The sequence below is a fragment of the Diadema antillarum genome, unplaced genomic scaffold (assembly GCF_040938485.1).
Source record: "Diadema antillarum isolate AM-2024a unplaced genomic scaffold, OU_Dant_1.0 seq00001262_RagTag, whole genome shotgun sequence".
Classification (NCBI taxonomy): domain Eukaryota; kingdom Metazoa; phylum Echinodermata; class Echinoidea; order Diadematoida; family Diadematidae; genus Diadema; species Diadema antillarum.
Window position 1 is genome coordinate 358,055 of NW_027272044.1, and position 18,911 is coordinate 376,965.

At 37.6% G+C, this 18,911-nt stretch overlaps 1 protein-coding gene across 1 annotated transcript in view; it reads right to left on the reverse strand.

Annotated features, from left to right (window-relative positions):
* The window catches only part of LOC139745386 (SH3 and PX domain-containing protein 2A-like), a 71,781-nt gene that overhangs the window by 20,016 nt on the left and 32,854 nt on the right, over positions 1 to 18,911 (reverse strand). Inside the window, exons 9-12 of the mRNA XM_071655780.1 lie at positions 17,608 to 18,195; positions 17,133 to 17,250; positions 14,843 to 15,087; positions 14,056 to 14,108 (exon numbers count right to left, since the gene is read on the reverse strand). Coding sequence (XP_071511881.1) covers positions 14,056 to 14,108; positions 14,843 to 15,087; positions 17,133 to 17,250; positions 17,608 to 18,195 — 1,004 coding nt within the window. The remainder of the gene's footprint in view (positions 1 to 14,055; positions 14,109 to 14,842; positions 15,088 to 17,132; positions 17,251 to 17,607; positions 18,196 to 18,911) is intronic.

Here is an 18,911-nt window from a genome sequence, read left to right on the forward strand (position 1 = left end):
TTGGAAATGAATAACGGTAATATTCGGCTCCGTATGATACTAAAAGAAGTGTCGGATGTTTGGTTTTGCGTTCGGAAATGAATAAGGATAACATTCGGCTCCAGAAGATGCTGCAATAAATGTGGAATGTTAGCTTTGACGTTCGGAAATGAATACTAATAATATTCAACTCCGTACGATGAGAAAATAAATGCCGGATGTTTGCTTTTATGTTGGAAAGTAAATAACAACAACATTCAGCTCCAGAAAATGCTAAAGTAAGTGTCAAATGATCCCTTTGACGTTCGGAAATGAATAAACATGATATTCAACTCCATATAGATAGTGAAATAAATACCGGATATTCACGTTCAGGTTTGAAGTAAATAGCAATAACAGATCAGCTGCGGAAGATGCTAAAATAAATGTCGAATGATCCCTTGCCCTTTCACATTCGGAAATGAATAACAATGATATTCAAACCTGAATGATGATTAAATAAATGTCGGATGTTTGCTTTTACTTTCAAAAGTAAATAGCAATAACATTCGGCTAAGGAAGATGCTAACATAAATGTCAGATGATTGCTTTTACGTTCGGAAGTGAATAGCAGTAATATTCTGCTCCTACGATGCTAAAATGAATGTCGGATATTTGCTATTACATTTCAAAATGAATAACGGTAACTTTCAGCTGCGTTTGATGGTAAAATATTTAATGTCTGATGTCTGCCTTGACGTTCAAAAATGAAAAACAGTAAAATTCGGCTCCGTACAATGCTAAATTGTCAGATAATTCATTTCACTTTCGGAAGTGGACAGCAGTAGCATTCCGCTCCGTACGACAATAAAACAAATGTTGAAGGTTTGCTTTTTTGATTTTAAAATGAATAACGGTAATATTCTGCTCCGTACGATGCTAAAATGAATAACAGATTATTGCTTTTACATTTGGAAATGATTAACGGTATCAATCGGTTCAGTTAGATGCTAAAATGAATTGGGGATGTTTGCTTTCATGTTCAGAAATGAATAAGGATAACATTCAGCTCCGTAAGATGCTAAAATGAATGTCAGTTCTTTGCTTTTACATTTGAAAAAAAAAATAATCAATAGTAACATTCGGCTCCGTACAGTGTTAAAATACTAGTAAATGTTGGATAATTGCTTTTACAATCAGAAATGAATAACGGTAACTTCCAGCTCTTTATAATGCCAAAACAGATGTCGGATGTTCACAAATGTCTGCAAATGCTCCCACTCTATCGTTTCAAACGTAAGTTTTGACCACCTAAATAGGCATCAACTTTTATAATAATCTATAAACTTATTCGCTAAATCTTAGAACTCAGAATAACGGTAAGATGATTGAATTTTCTCTTAATTTATTTTAGACATGGGTACATGTATCACTTCAGTAATACTTAATATTTCATTTTCTATGTTCAGTAGGACCGATTTAGTATTTCTTATGTTTTTCTTGATTTTTTTTTTGGGCCACCAGATTTTACTTTTGGGCCACCAAAAAATAAAAATTGATGATTTTGGTGGCCCGATCGGGCCACCAAAAATAAAAGTTAGTGTCGAGCCCTGCATAATGGCCCAAATCTAGTCTGGATAAACTACTAAATACCGATGACAAATAGCTTGAAAGCTACTGTAAAAGAGGATATTTCTAACTAATTTTTTCGCGCTCGGCCAGAAAAGAAGAGTTTCACATGTTTCTAATTCTGCAGTATCAAGACATCAACTACAGGAACGTATACCAAGCAAAAACATTCGCGTGCTTTTATTTTTGTGCCAGTTTCTGATGGCGCGAAATGCGCGAAAATTTCTACTTTTACAGATGTGCATGGCTACTAAGAGGTTAAGGAAATAAACTGACCCCCAAAGTAACATGCTACTTGAAAGGCATTTGTGTAACAAGTTATTTCGTTACTAAGTTGTGTTACTATGCAACTCCACATGCACGTTTGTGTTTTTTAAAATCCCATGATACATTGTCCTAAAATGCATGGAAAATCACATGACAGTAAATGCATCACAACATAATATGCTTTAATAACACTGGGAGTAAAGCAGATTATGCCACTGCATGCAGCTTTTTATTTTCAGTTACAAATCATGCTTGTAACATGCTCACATCTTCCTCTTCTGTAGCACTCTAACATATTTGCAGCATAAAGAAAATTACAAGAGATGAAATGAATGTAATTTGTGAGATGAGTTTTTACACACAGTCAGCTTGCTAACTTGTTTGTGTGGCATTGTCAAAGCTTTGGAAATGGGTTGCATTATTCATACACACTGAACTGCAAACTTTGGGGTAATTGAAGTCTTTCAGCTCTGGAAGACAGGCACACAAAACACATGGCTCTTTCTGTGTGTTCTGGAACTATTTAAACTAAAGGCAAAACAGTCAAAGTTTTTAGAAGGGCTCAAAATTCACCTCCAAACATTTGGAATTTGTTTGCAATATGTTACAAAGGTCTACCATTAAACTTGAATGTATGGCTAATGCTATTTGCCAGAATGATGAGTTGTTTGGGAGTATGAGATCAAAAGGGTAAAATAATTTTGATCATAGTACACAACTTTTATTCCAGAACAGCCCACCCTGTTCAGTAGTGGGTACACATAATGTTACATGATGCTACAAAGGTTGTAGACTGTGCAATACCAATCATATTTCCCAACACGCTGCATGCAATTCACTCTTGCTAGGAACACTGATGGATAGGGTCTACTGCTATGGCCCAAATTGTTGATTATAGATAATTGATTGCAAAACATTATGCAGCAACCACAACTGGATATTCTCTCAGATCGCAATGATGTTTAACTGGTGTACCTTTTTGGCTCATATTTTGCTATTTTTGCAGTGTATTTTTGTTTTCACCCAACTGAAATCATGTTATCATGTGCAGCATTATTTCTCACATTTCTTATGTACATGTACCCATTTTAGCACAAAATATGACAGTTTCTGCAGATGCACAAAAACTTTGTTTTACTTTTTGTATTGTAACTATCTAGCCGAAGCACGTGAATGCCTTTGATGAAGCTATCATGGGACTTATGGCTTTTAGTTCCCTTTAACCCTAAAAAGACTGGGGGGGGGGCCTAAAAGGCCCCCCCCCCTCGACATTTCGCGCGATTACTCAGCAACACGCAATGCTCTCGCCGCAATGCTCTGTGACTTTTTTCTTTTGAGTTTCCTGCACATTTTGACACCAAATTTGTGACGCCCGGGGGTACGGTTCTGAAGTTACATAACTTTTTGTACATGCACGTGAGACCGAAAATGGCTCAAAAATGTGATTTTGTGTACAAAGTCAATGCAAATTGAGTTTTATCACATGGTTCATATAAATATGCTTATTTTTATTCTCAATGGCTAAAATCAATTTGTTTTAGTAGTATTATGCTTCAAAAAGGGTCTGCCACAAATTTTGCTGAAAAAAACAACAAAAACAAAAGGTCGAAAAAACAAAGAAATAGATAAGAAATTCATAAAACAATAAAATAAATAAGAAATTGATTTTGATACCGAATTTTTTTTCAAGTACATTTGCTAAGAATGCTACAAAGAATATCTAGACCAAAAATGAGCACTTTTGGAGCTTTATTCACTGATTTAGATAAAAAAGTCTGATTTCTCGCATAAATTAGCATAATTAATCAAAATAAAATAAAAGAAGACTATTTTGGAAAATCTAAATATATGATCTTGTAGATTACATCGCACACTACCATTGTGCAAATTTCCGCGGCGATCGCGCGATCCACGGCCGAGATCTTAAGGGGGGGCCCTTTAGGCCCCCCCCAGTCTTTCGAGCTACTGAAATAGCCCAGTCTTTTTAGGGTTAAAGGCCAAGACAATGAGGGTAGAGTGCCTTCGCCAGCAGACAAACCCACTGATACATGTACCAGTGCCTTGAACCAGGGACCTTGTAACTGAGACTCTGACATGTAATCCACTTGACAATAACTTTCTCATGCATACACTCTCATGCCATTCAAATTTTCATTGATAAGTGCCACTGATGGAGCAACCATACAGAATGATTTGTGCATTCCTTCAAGGCAGTGCCTTTAAGATTAAAATTTATGAGTGGGAATAAAGACAAATACGTATTCCATTTTGGAGGTTGCACCTAACTAGTGTTTGCCCACCACACTATCGTTTGCATCAGGGAATGAAACAAATTTGCAAAAAGTGGTGCAAGTTACAAGCACTGCATGAATGAAACACCTTTTATAACACCTGCTTGATCCTTTAAAGGCCAAATCCTGTAATGTATGATCTCAAAAGTATGGTATGATCTCATCACCAATCATATCCTAAATCAGCAAGTAAAGGCTAACTCCCAAGTATGATGCCACTGCACACCATACAATATAGGAAAAATGTGTGTTGGAACATAATTAGCATCCTGAAAGTGATGGTGATGGTCTCTAATAAATATATTTGTACCCAAAAATCATACAGATAAAATAAAACAAAGTGTCTGCATTAGCCACAACTGTCTAAAATTCAATGATGAAATGCAGTCTGTGGGAGTACTCCTTTACCACCTGTCAAAAATAAAAACAACCACAGTGTTTCTATCATACAACCTCTCTCCTCATCCAATTGCATCTCAAACAGAGTCTCCATCAGAACCAGAAAAACAAAACAAAACAAAACTGCCTTTGACTCCTTAGTCTGGTGCATGCAGTCTTAAAGTGGATTCAGCTTTAAAAATAGCAGCATCACAGATTACAGTATTAAAGATAAATATGTATGTTATCAAGCTGCCCTTATCTTGGTACTTGCTACATCAGTTGTTATCTCCAGTCATAGATTACCAGATAATTGTATTTGCAGAGAGGAGGTTATAATTACTATATCTATGGGACTATCAGACACTAATAAGCTACTTTCTCTTTCTGTCTCTCTGGAAATGTTAACCCGTTGAGGACGAGTCCTGAGTATACTCGGGCAGGTGTCTATGGGAAATGTGTGTTGTAGCAAAATCAGTCTGTCCTAAACAGGTGTAATGTTATATAGATATGTGAGTGTGGTATGTTTGTATGTGTACATTTATCTCATATGAGTATATAGAGTAATCATATAGGATCAACAGATCTCACACTTATGCTACTACACTATCTGATGTGATAACTCATTACAACTATCATTACCCAAAGGTGAAATATTTCAGTGCAGAAGCTTTTGGCAAATTCAACACAATGCAATACCAGCATAAAAATAGATTCAAAATGGAACATTAGTCCACCACATTTTGTCCACACAACTTCATGCTATTACCATGAATACAGCTGTAAGTCAACATTCCGCAAAATGTGCAAATACATAAAATTCCATGTATTCGACAAAGTTTTTTTTTTAATAGTTGGAAAAAAGAAGAAGTTCTAACAAACACTTGGCAGTCACAAACTTTGAACACATGACAAGGATCCCACACTGAAGAGCAATATATATGTATATATATATATATATATATATATATATATATATATATATATATATATATAAATTGAGGTATGGGTTTTCTTCAATTTGTCTACCCTCTGTACAAATGAAATTTGTAAGATCTGCTGATCTACATTTTAACAAACCTGTCGGAAAAAGAACCAGCAGGAATCGAACCTGCCATCTACTGCTTTCTGTGCAGCAACACTACCACCAGGCTATCCCTGGTTGCCCGCAGTGACACAATGAACTTGGAACAAATACCCAAGCTCCCAAATTCTGACATTGCTATGTAAGTAGCTCAAGGCGGACAAGGCATATCAAATGAAAGCACAAGATTATTAAGTAGAAGGGTGAAGACATGAGGTATGAGTTGTCTTCAGTTTGTCTGCCTTCTAAAAGAAACTCATTGATTTAACAACTCATTAATATAAGACCTACAAAACAGTCATACATATTCCTTTTTTTTTCCTGCTACGTTTCCGTGGACAGTTATTTCATGGACATGAGAAACAAAAAACATATCTAAGCTAAACATTGTAATAACATCAATACTGACCATGTTCTAAAATAGCTCAAACATAATACATCACACTGTATGCCCTACTTTTCATACACAGAGTTTTTCATCGCCCCTCTGCCATCTTTATACAGTTGTATCTACCCATCTAATGAAAATGTGTCAGTGTGCATGTGCATTTCTGTTCCTGTGTACATTTAATATATAGATATTTTAATCAATTCATCTACTTATTCACTATGTAATTTATTCATGACAGAGGAGTCTATCGGCATGCTTTGCATACTAGCATCAGCTCATGGAGAGAAAACCCTCCTTTTTTCTCACTGGATTCTTTCCTTCTTGGAGAAGATGTTCACTGCATAAATGTTGATAACGACAACAACTGGACAGTGAGCATTTACATTGTAGTGTTCATATCAAGGACACCCATGCTGGCAAGAAAGCAAGATTCAATGATGCTTAACACACAAGACATGCTGGCATTTGACTGCTTCACCACTTTCGTCATGCATCCTCATGCGCTCACAATGTAGGGAAATCAAGGAGAAAGGATAACATTCTCTCATGCGCTGCACATTGTTGTATCTCAATTTCCAGCAGGCCTCAATCCTCTCCTGTCAACCAAATTGCTCCTTCTGCTAATCTGCAAGCATAGAGTCTTGACAGTACAAAGTTTCCGTCACCTGATAAAAATTACCGAGTTTCATCTCGACCAATTTTTACCATATATCCAAGCTCGAGTCTGCTTGTCATCAGATCACAATGGGTCAGATGATTAAAGTTCCATGGCTACTGCATCAGAATATGACTTTGGTAGGAATTTACTGGTAGCCATTTTCTCATGAAATTTGCAACTGACTGTGAACAACAATCACTGTAATTACCATGGTAATGGAAGGGCTGCACACTAGCAATTTTTTTTTTTTTCTACTGGTCCAACCTGTCTGTCAGACCAGTACATTGTACGTACCCACTTTTTCCATTTTCTACTGGTCGATTCCTGAAAAAGTTACTGGACCGACTGTGATTTTTAATGGTTCTGGACCGTTGGACCAGTGCCAGTGTGCAGCGTTGGTAATGGTTTATATGCCAATGTCTAGTAGCTTGTACTCTCCCTCACTGCCACTGCATACATGCAGACAATTGTCAATCTCTATTGTGGCATTCACTTTAAAAAAATGAAGCCTGAGACTTTAATATTAGCTTGGACCTTAACAATGGGTGTCAAAAAATCTCAAAAACAAGACAGAAAGCCAACAAAATTTGTTTGAGCATGCAAACAAGCAGGAGTCTCAAGCCACAATCTACAAGCTGTACATACTCTCTCTACACCCTCGCCATCTCCACCACTCTTAGTTCGGCTCAATCTCCTGATGATCGATCGTAGGCTGAGCCCTTCCTTTGGCTCCTCATCCTGGCCAAAAAGTGAATCCAAAGTGAAGACAAGCCGTGATCTGATCAGTCTCTCAGGAACTGATGCTGCATGCATCAAATGTACTCTGGTCTCTCCAAGTCACCACAGCTTGTTTTTCTTTTACATTCATCTTTCTGAGATGCTTTGAATAAATCCTTCTGTTTTTCACCATTACATGTTTATTATGTTTTACTGGTAGCTAACTTTCCTCAAGCTCAAAACATGGGTACCTCTCAGAGAACTTGTTGTGCTACACAGGATCTTGCTGTTATATAAATATTTCTGTCAATGATTTTTAGCATCTCATCCTATTCTTCAACACCTTCTATTTCTCAAATAACAAACATTTTAACTCTTGAATCTCTTCAGCACTTTGTTGTTTAATAGCTCAATCCTCACAGCTTCACTCTCAGTGCAACACCATTTCGAGAATCAAATGAAATAACTTTAATAATGGTCTTATCAAAACTATGCTGCAGGCATGATCTATAAACCAGATCTTTTATAGCAAATAGTGTTTATAATATTTAAACCCTGATTGGTAGTTGACTGTTGTTGTCCGATTTGGTCTCTAAGTCGGTTAATAAATGCGCATTAAATTCTTCTGCCAAGTTTCAATAACTTACGCCCACATTTCGTTTAATCTTATATATCAACTTGAGTCAGGAAATTCTTAAATCTCTATCTCTCCAGTCTGATAGTCACTTCCATTCGATCATCCTATTCCTGGCTGAATTTCAAGATGTGACAGATTTGCATTCATGACATGGTTATTGAATGTCCACACAAGGCCAGACATACTAGATATATTATGTATGCTGGATTAGTGATGATGAATAAAACATGCATAAGTCCTGAAAATCCCTCATAATTATGCGCCTGAATACTACAGAAATAGATGTACAGTTGAACCTCTATTATCCGGCCTCCCTTTATCCGGATCTCTCTATTATACGGACGCAATCTCGCCGTGATTTTTTTTTTTTTTTAATAATTACGAGAGGAAAGGGAGATTCCCAACTCCTTGAGAACTCCTACACAAACACACATGAATTACATATACTAGATACATTTCTTAATAATTATTTAGGTAAATCATCCCAAGAATTTATAAAAGAAAATGATTTTATTCTTGCAAACACGAACCTCTATTTTGGGGTCTGTTACTGAGTGTAACAATGAAACGGTTGCAGTATACACAATACTACATGTGGTACTACAATGGGCTACATCAGTACATGTGTATGCATATGTACATGTATAAAGCATTGAGTCTCCCGTATCCGGCCAAATCCCTTATCCGGATGAGCCCCGGTCCCGACTTGTCCGGATACGAGAGGTTCAACTGTATATATTTTCCCCATGTAATGATGGAGACATGGGCAGTGAGAAATATAAAGAACACTGTGCTATAAATACATTTATGTCATGTTGTCTTTTTATCTGAATATTCATCAGTTGACTTCCATTTATCAAAAAAGCCAAATGCAAAAATATATCACCTCCTATGGCATAAAGAATGTAATGCATCCTCTTTCCAAGGCTGAAACTCAGTAACTTGGTTTCATGAAAAAGGATAGTAATCATTGCTCATTTCACTGCTGTCATCCTCAACGGTGAACTCAAGAGAAGTCTTTCAAGTCCTGATGTACAAGACAAAAGGCATTTTTACACCAGCCAGGTGAAAATCCAAGTTCGATATTTTTTCATGACTGCAAATGAGTTTGCTATTTGGAATTTCATTAACTATTCACATTAGCCTGAAGAGAATTACCCAAAATTTTTCAAGCTAATTCGATAGTTGAGCATATGCAAACAGCATTTGGTAGAATGCACGCACCATCAAATACTTACCTGCGATTTGTGTGCCTCGTTCGATTGGGCCACATAGGCCCATAGAGGCATAATGGGCTGCATCGCACTTCACTAATTTCTTGAGGCAAATTCACATTAATATCTATTAACATGGTAGTTTACATTTAAATCATCCTGCTATTTCAAAAATTTTCAGAGTTTGGGTCAAGAAACTTTCTATCAATTAGAGAGCTATTTTGAAACATTGGGCTGATGTGAAAATGCTTAATATGCTCTCTAAGCATATGATGGCATGCAGTAAACAATTACTAGATAACTAGAGGGGATTTAAACATGCCATTGTAAATGATGCATGTTATTTTTGTAGACATGTAATATCGAATTCAATTTGTGAGGAAAGGGATCTTAAGCCATCTGCTTCACGTAAAGCTGTAGAGATCAGCTCAAGGATATAGTGAAAGTCACTGGAGCGGCTTGTTAACAGATGTGCGTACTTGCCAAACTAATTCCAAGAAAGCATGGTTATGAGGAAATGACAAAGAGGGGCAGAAGAAACTTGCCAGGATCTAATGCCTCAATACTAGAACATATGAATTTTCAATGTATATCAACCTCTTGTGGAGATTAATCTCAATACAAATTTGTCTGATCTTGCATAATGTTGTTGCTTTTCCATTTTTATCTTTGACTGTGTGAATGTGTTTCACAAAGTGATTGTAAAATTAATGTCCCTAGTTGGCTGAAAGAGGGCAGCACACATGTTTTAAAAAGTCTACAATATAAGTAGCCTGGTTTAACATTTTTCATCATTTATCCCACTGAATCATATAATCAGGTGTGGAGTGACTACCTGACTGAAAACAGAAAGGTACAATGTAATAGGTAATCTAAAAGTCAATATGATTTCACTGCCAATTAATCAAGTAATATGGTGTTTTTTTTACTTGTCAAGGTCTTCTCTTCATGATTATGACATCCATCACGAAACACACTTCCTTGGCTTTTCACACACATCCACCAATAAACTTTACTTTGTTTGAACATGCCTGAAGGTAATTGATTACCACTCAGTCTGAAGATGCAGGGGAACATACTGTGCTAGCAAACTAATTTTAGCCAAAGCTGTGAAAATTAGTTACAGTCTGATTGCCAGGAACAAAAATGAAAAGAACTATGCCCTGTGAGTCAAGATCACATACCAGCAGCAACTAAGACAAGAGTCCTTTCAACCTTCATTGAACAGTCAAGCAAACTACAACAGACAGATGATAATGTTGGAACCCTCAATTTCTTGTAGATATTGAGTGTGCAATTATTCTTTGTTAGCGATGATGAATGACCAAGACATGTTGGATTAAATAAAGACAATATTTATTAATGCTTATCAAGTGCCTTACCACTAGCAGTGGGGAAAAAAGTTCTCGTCTGCATATCTGCGTAACATACTTATTCTATTGCAATTTTTCTTTTGGACGGGAAATAAACACAAGGGGCCAATGCTTTTCTCAAGTACAGTATATGTTATTTCTTTTTTCGTCCATAAAGTCATATGTAATCAGCCAAAATGAGAAAAAGATAAATAACAAGAAGAGAGAGAAAAAGGAGATGGCAAAGAGCAGGGAGAAGAAGGAGGAGGAGGAGGAGTTGAAGGGGTAAAAGGGGAAGCAGAAGAAGGAGAAGGATGAGGAGAGGAAAAAGGAGGAGGAGGAGAAGCAAAAGGGATGAGGAGGAGATGTAGGAGAAGCAGGAGAAGGAGAGGAAAAAGGAGAAGGAGGAGATGGAGAAGAAGGACGAGGAAGATAATGAGAAGCAGCAGAAGCAGAAGTGAACTAGAAATGTCTCTAAGGCGACTGGTATGCCTCCGCCATAACGCATGATTCTCCTAATATGTGGACAATGTGTGATTACATTTTCACAAAATTGGCAAAATAACAAAATGACAAGTCTGTCACAAATGTGTTGAATGTTCACATTCCTTGACCTAGGTTTAGTTGGATGAATAGGAGAGCATGTATTTGGGGATTTAAGGACTTTAACTTGACTTTGTCCCATTCATAAGTTTATGCATTGAGTAATTTTCAAGCTATGGAGAAAAAGTGCAATTTCTGTATTGAAAAGTTCATTGTTACCATTTTCATCTGGCCTTTGACCCTAAAATTCATAGGATAATCACTGTCAGGCAGAACATGCATGTAGCAAGTTTCAAGATAAATTGAGCCGTGCACTTCCAAGATATGGAGGAAAAAGTTAGTTCAGCACTTTCCCTTGATCTTTGACCTTTTGACCTTTGAGGCAAACAAAAAAAAAAAGGAAAAAAAAAAGAAAGTTTCCAGAGAATCTCTATTAGGTTATACATGCATGTATACACCAAGTGTAAAAAAAAAAATAATAATTCTGCTGGCATTGCATAAATATGAGGGAAATAGTAAAATTTTGAAGTGTTGCCCTTGACCTTTGACCCCATGAACCCTAAATTTTCTAGATAATCACTGCCAGTCAGTACATGTGTATATACTATGTTCCATGAAGATACCTTGAACAATTTCCAAGGTATGGAGAAAAAAGTGAAATTTTTATATTCTTATTTGACCTTTTGACCTTTGACCTTCAACCTCATGACCCCAAACTTTCACCAGAGAATCTTAATTGGGTAATACATGTATACCTTACGTTTCAAGAAAACATCTTCCGGCATTGCATAGATATGGTGGAAATAGTGAAATTTTATGTATTTGACCTTGACCTTTTGACCTTTGACCTTGAGCATGTGCACCCAAAAGTTGATAGGCACAACTTCACCCCCTAATACACATACATGCCAAGTTTCATTAGGATAACTCAAAAGTTTTTTAGTTACGTGGTCCACAAAATTCATTATGGATGGACGGAAGGAAGGACGGACGGACAACCCGAAAACATCCGGCACCACTTCGTGGAGGAGGCATAAAAAGCAGGAGGAGGAGAAGGAGAAGAAGAAGCAAAGAAGGAAAAGGAGATGTGGAGGAGGAGGAGAAGGAGATGGAGGAGATGTGGGAAGAAGAGAAGGAAGGGGAGGATGAGGAGAAGCAGAAGAGAAGCAGAAGCAGGAGAAGGAAAAGGAGAAAGAGGGAAAGAAGCAACACATGCACAAGAAGAAGCCACTGCACACATAAAATGCAGACTATGAAAGAGCACAGAAAGACAGGTGCTGCAACAACTGCATTAAAAGTAAACATGTAGACAACTTTTGGGGGGATGTGATCACTGACAAACACAATTTCTTTAAAATCAACAGTTTATAACTGTTCAAGGAGAAATGTGGGAAATGTAAGCAATGTTGCATCTGATGGCCCATGTCATCCACAAAAAATATGGAAATGCCCATTTGATAGTGAGCCACATGTGCATTCAATTAATCAACATAAAATACACCTCAAGTATCACACCACATAAATCCACGAACACAATGAAATGAAATAGTATTTGTGGCACCAAAGAGTTACTGTGAAAGAGCACTGCAATACACTTTAACTCGTCCAGTAGTACAGATTACAAATAAAATAAAAATAACTATAAAAAAAAATTATGAGTGCAAATCTTACACTGCATGTTGTTGTCTTTATTTCTGTTCTTTGGATTTGATTATTGAATCAGCAGTGCATTCAATACATAAAGATTAGCAGCTAAACACTTTATCAGCTATCTTTGATTTGAAAATTAATACCAGTAGCCGTATATTGAATATCATGAAAGTACTCGCTGTATACAAGGAAATCAGTGTCCACACAAGTTTAAATTGAACACTCTGGAATTTATGTCTAAAATACATTTAAGTCAGATGCTCCAACAGCATTGCATCATAATATATAACTTTAATATACAGGAGACAAGAACAGCTTCTCTGTCTGTTCTCATCAATACACAGAAAACTGTTTTGAAGTTTAATTGTTCTGCATACACTGGTAGCATTCAAGGTTTAAACTGAAGGTGTATTCACTTTTGTTACTGTTGTTAGTTTAATTTTTTTTGCTGGGGGTATGTAGAGCAGCACTGTAATCAATATGCATCAAGCTGGAAATTCTCTTCCTTTTAGTATGCTGCAGTTGCACCTATACTTGCATAAAATTCTCTCATCAAATGAGGGATCTTTATCTATTTAGTTTTTCACACACATGCATACATGTATACACACTGATGAAGGAAAGAATAGTATAAGTAAAAATTGGTTGGGTAAGTAATTTTTCTGCCACACAGCCAGTGATAAGCTCATGTTTAAAATTGGTGTGAGGTGTGTGTGATGACAAAGGAGAAACACAAACACGCACAAAAAAAGCTGAAATTGATAGAAAGCAGATGCACAACACACAATATACCTGAGAACCTTGTATGTTAGATTGATCCGTACACCGTGTGTTAGGCTTATGGATAGAAAGCATTAAAAGATATTAATCAGGTTAATGGAGATCACTAATATGGTCGCTGATGTGAAATCACTAACAGAGAGTAAAAGATTGGGAATTACAGAGAAAACACTGTAGATCACTTTGAAATCAGGTTGCTCAAGAATATCACTTGCCAAGAAAATTACACAGTAACTCCTTATTTGCATGAATAGGTTATGATTTTGAGACTAAGCACTGTCAGTTTGCTGATGTTTCAAAATCTCTGTACATCCTGATGATCCTGCTGAAAGTTGATAACGCCTTCATGAAAATAGAGTTCCAGTATTCTCACTAAGTTTGTTAAGTGTATCATTCATATAAATATATATATTCCAACAGAACAAACTTATTGGATACGCAATGTTTACAAACAAATAAGAAGTAAAATAGTTGATATAAACATTTATGTGAAATTCTTGACTTACCCTCACTGTACTTCTCCTTGGTGGGGTAGGCTTTGATTCTGCGGGCATGTCATCTACAACCAAGGAATGGGGTGGGAAAAGAAAATGTGTTGTATGGATTCTTGGCTGATGATGTCAAGCATTTTCACTCAAATCACAACCAATCTTGGCTGACGTAGGGCTTATATTACCGGTAACTTTTCTAGGAATCCAGTCGTATGGACATCTTTTCATTGGAAATCTAAATTTCATCCTCAAGCTTGCTCTTCAGACATCTATGGCATGGTCTACAACATTACAAAGATCAGACTGATATAATTATAAAGATGTGTCGCTTGACCAATCCTACAGGTTTAACCCTTACTGTTTCCACTCGCTGATTAGTGTTTGCAAGAGTGTTTTCCTTGCCCATTGGTGCAGATGTCTGGAAACTAAACCTCAAGGTATAGAGACTACCTCATCCACTTTATTCCCTCTAATTCCTAATGCATAATCAGGGCCTTCCTATTGGACCAAGGAACACTGTTATATCTGAGTGAGTTAGCTACTTTACAATTAATAACAAGTAAAGTTTAGAGGAATTAAACGAATGTTGACAAAAAGTTTGGTAACTCATGGTCAAGTGGCTGGGAATCTAAAGGGTCACGTGGTATTCAGTGATACTGTAAAGGCAGATATTTTCACGAGTATCTTTTCATGCTCTGTGGGGTGAAATGAATTTCAAATGTTTTTAATTCTGCGGAATGAAAGAGAGGACGTATTATTACACTCTCTGAGATGACATGGTTGGTAGAGGGCGCTAACTCACAATTGAGGTAGATATTGTCGGAGTCCTCCTCTTCCTGGGGTGTTGGCACTGGAGGCCTGAAGCCCACTCCGGGTCCAGACCCCGATGCTGGCCCGGGCCTGTTCCTTTGCCTGTCGTTGGAGCTGTCGCCCTTAAGTAACATCACATTACCGATGCTCTGTGTGGGAGGCTTGGCCATGACACCAGTGGGGCCCTTGTAGATCTGGAGATAGGTGGCAGGTGCCCATCCCTGTTTGCCCTGGTAGCTATGGTTGGAAAAACAACAGCATATTAGTAATAATAAAGGCCAATCTTAAGTACTTCTACTCCTACTAATACTAAGTAATAAGTACCAATACCACTACTACTACTATCACGGTAACAACTGCTTCTACTACTACTGCAATTACTTATACTACAATTACTACTATTACAACTAATGCTACTACTACTACTACTACTACTACTACTACTACTACTACTACTACTACTATTACTACTACTACTACTACTACTACTACTACCACTACCACTACTACTACTATCTCTATTACAACTGACAGCTATTACTACTACCACTGCTACTACTACTACTACTACTACTACTACTACTACTACTACTATACGCGACTATTACTACTTACCACTGCGTTATACTCATACTAACAATAAGTCTACTAATACTATTACTGATGGCCGATAATATAATTAGTAATCATATAAACAAGAGCGATGATGACTGTATCACCATTTCAGTGCATGCAATCTTCTTGTCAACAGCTGTGCTGCGATCACTGACTCAGCATTGTGAAATCGATTTGTGTTATCTGTGTCACATGCTGGCTTTTTCCAAGGCCTTTACACTCTTGACAGTTGTGAGCAAAGAGCAAGATAACTGGAGCTAGAGCTGTACATGTGAGCATGAGGGCGTTTCAGATTGGTGATTGTGATACCAATTCATGTCTAGGATAAAGCCTCACCAGTGCATTACTCCTACTGAATAATTCACTTACTAAAAAATTCAGTCAGTCACTTTGACCAATGAAAATGCTCAATTTGTTCAACGGTCACGCATGAGCATCTTTGCAGGGTGCTCTGCTGATTGGTTGTGATTTTTGCTATCAAACAACCACAAGCATAAGTGAAGGAATTCAGAAGAGATCTCAAAAGGCTCTATCACTGATGACTTGACTAGTCTCATACAACGACACTCTGATGCCCCTGTTGCAATCGCTACAGGAGGGCCTTTGACAAAGACTATGTCAGGCAGGACATTATGGGTAAATGATCTTGACCAAAGATGTACATGTAGGCTCAGCAAAGGATTCAGACTCATAACATCTGGGGCCCGTATCATAAAACTTGTCATCAGTGACAATTTGTCATACATGTAGATGTGACAAGCTACTGAAATCCTGGCATTTGATTGGCTGAGAGCAAATTTGTCATAGAAATGTGGCAGTTGTCACTGATGACAAGTTTTATGAAATGGGCCCCTGGGCCCCATTTCATAAAAGATGTTAGGATGACAACTCTTAGTGGAATGACAACTTCCAATTCAATCGTCATTCCAGCAAGAGTTGCTATAGTATCAACTTTGTATGAAATGGGGCCCTGGTCTTGCTGAGATTCCAGAGGCATAGCTAACAACAGAACACAGTTCTCACATAATCAGGACAGTATAATTTTGACATCAAATATAACATTACTTTATATATAATGGTCCCTGCTATGTGGTGAGGGTGAGGTGGCACATTATCACATCAAGTCACATGTGTGCCAAATTTCTCTTAAATCCCTTCAAAACTGGATAAATTGTATCTGCTTTTCCCCAGTTTGTGGGCCATGATGTGCTGTCACCATAGCTACACACTTTCTGCTACTGTTGAAAACTGTGTCTGGAACAATGTTACATCAAACTCAATATGTGTGCCAAAGTTCTTTTGAATTGCCTGAAAACTGGAGAAGTAGTTTGATCCCCAACAGTTGCTACAGATTGACTGCTCATTGTCCCGGCCGCATCACCACACATTGATTTCGTCATGCCCTCTATACAAAGGTGTACTCACAAAAATCAGTGGTTTAATTTGTGTTTCACTTCAGGCTAATTGAAATGTTTCATTCACAATTTTCCATTTCCTGAGGAACATTTCTGCCCATCATCTTCATGATAAAAAGTTCACAATTTCACAATTACAGAGAAAGAGAAAAAGAGAAAATGGACAAAGTGAATGTAAGATGTCTTCATTTACATGTAGCCTCACAGAGAGAGTATAGAAAGTTGATACAGAAACACAGACACATATAATACCTTATTTTCCACCAGCCATCTAAGCTCTTTTGAAGGATGTTGACCACAACACCTGTTTGGAAGGAGATCTCATCATCCGCCTGGGCCTTGTAGGCATTGTTGGTGATGTATGTTTCATCTGAGATCAAAAAAAAAAGAAGGTAAAATTGAGTAGCTCGAGCAAAACCTATGCATTGAATTCGCTTCAGATTAATTTGTCTTCACAAAAACCCTCACAGTGGCTTTTAGACAGTATGAATAGAATGACACAGCAAACATCACAGGAAATTGAGCGTCTTGCTCTGAAGTCATAATTTGAAGGGCAAAAAAAAATAAACAGAAACTAAATGCTCAATAAACTTACAAAGCAAGTGCATTGGGCATGGGCAAACAAATGCCTGCTTCACACAGAATTTCAAAGTAAATTGAGGTCTGTAAAGGAAGCTGCTGATAATATCTTAATTCATCCATTTCATCAAATATATCCATATCTCACTACCCACCACCATCACCATTACCTCCACCATCACCGTCATCACCACTGTCATCTCCACCAGTACCCCCACCATCACCACCCCAATTAACTCCACCATCACCTCCACTATCACTTCCACCACCACCTCCACCATCAACTCCACCATCACTTCAATCAGCACTACCACCATTACCTCCACAATCATCTCCACCATTACCACCATCGTCAACTCCACCATTGTCTCCATGACTGCCTCCACCATCATCATCACCACTTCCACTACCATCAACTCCCCCACTGTCTCTACCACCACCTCCATCAGCACTATTGCCATTATCTCCACCATCACTTCTACCATTACCATCATTATTACCACCATCATCACCTCTATATCAACTCCACCATCAAATCCACCACCATTACCTCTACCATCACCTGCATCACTTCCTACACCACCACTACCACTGCAACCACCACCGATGGTAGGGGAAGACTCACTGTTTCCCGGCAGCAGGGTCTCCTCTTCCTCCTCCTCCTGCCCGTCTGGCTTCTGAAGGAATGTTCCTGGTGCCCAACCATGCTGATCATTTATCGTCACAAACCACCAACCTAGAAAAGAAGCAGAGTGTGGTATATGTTCTGGTTAATATCTGAATGAAAACAAAATGGTACTGCCTAAAAGTAAAAGTACTTTGTACTGTGTATGCAACTATAATGTCAACTGTCATAAAAATTTCCATAGCAATGGTAACTAGAATTATCACTGAAGGTGATCAATACCCCCGCCCCTAGTGTTGCTTTATAGTATGTGATGTCGTGAGGGCAATGGCGTTAATACCAAGTTTGTGCAATTGTCAATTTGGAAACAGAATAATTTTAGTTTACTGTACAATTATAGAGTTGACACTGAGTTCCACAAGGTTTGGGTAAAAAGTGTGGTTAGCATGGCAATGCCTTGTCTGATACAAACACAAGGGACATTTGGCATAACTACACTTAAAGACCATCATACACACCGACTTTGACCTTCATAGCTTGAATGGTTTATTTTGATACAAAAATGAGTGGATACCATGGCAACACATTTTCCTTAAACTAACACATTGGTGTCTTGCAAAACTACACTTCTAGATCATGATACATACTAAATTCGACTTTAATTGCTTGAATGATGGAAAAGTTATTCGATCTGCAAGGTTTTGGTAAAATTGTGGTTACCATGGCAACGATTTATGTGGCAAACACACAAATTATGTGTTCCACATCTATACCTCAAGGCCATAATGCCTACCAAATTTGGTTTCAATTGCTGGAAAATTGTGGAA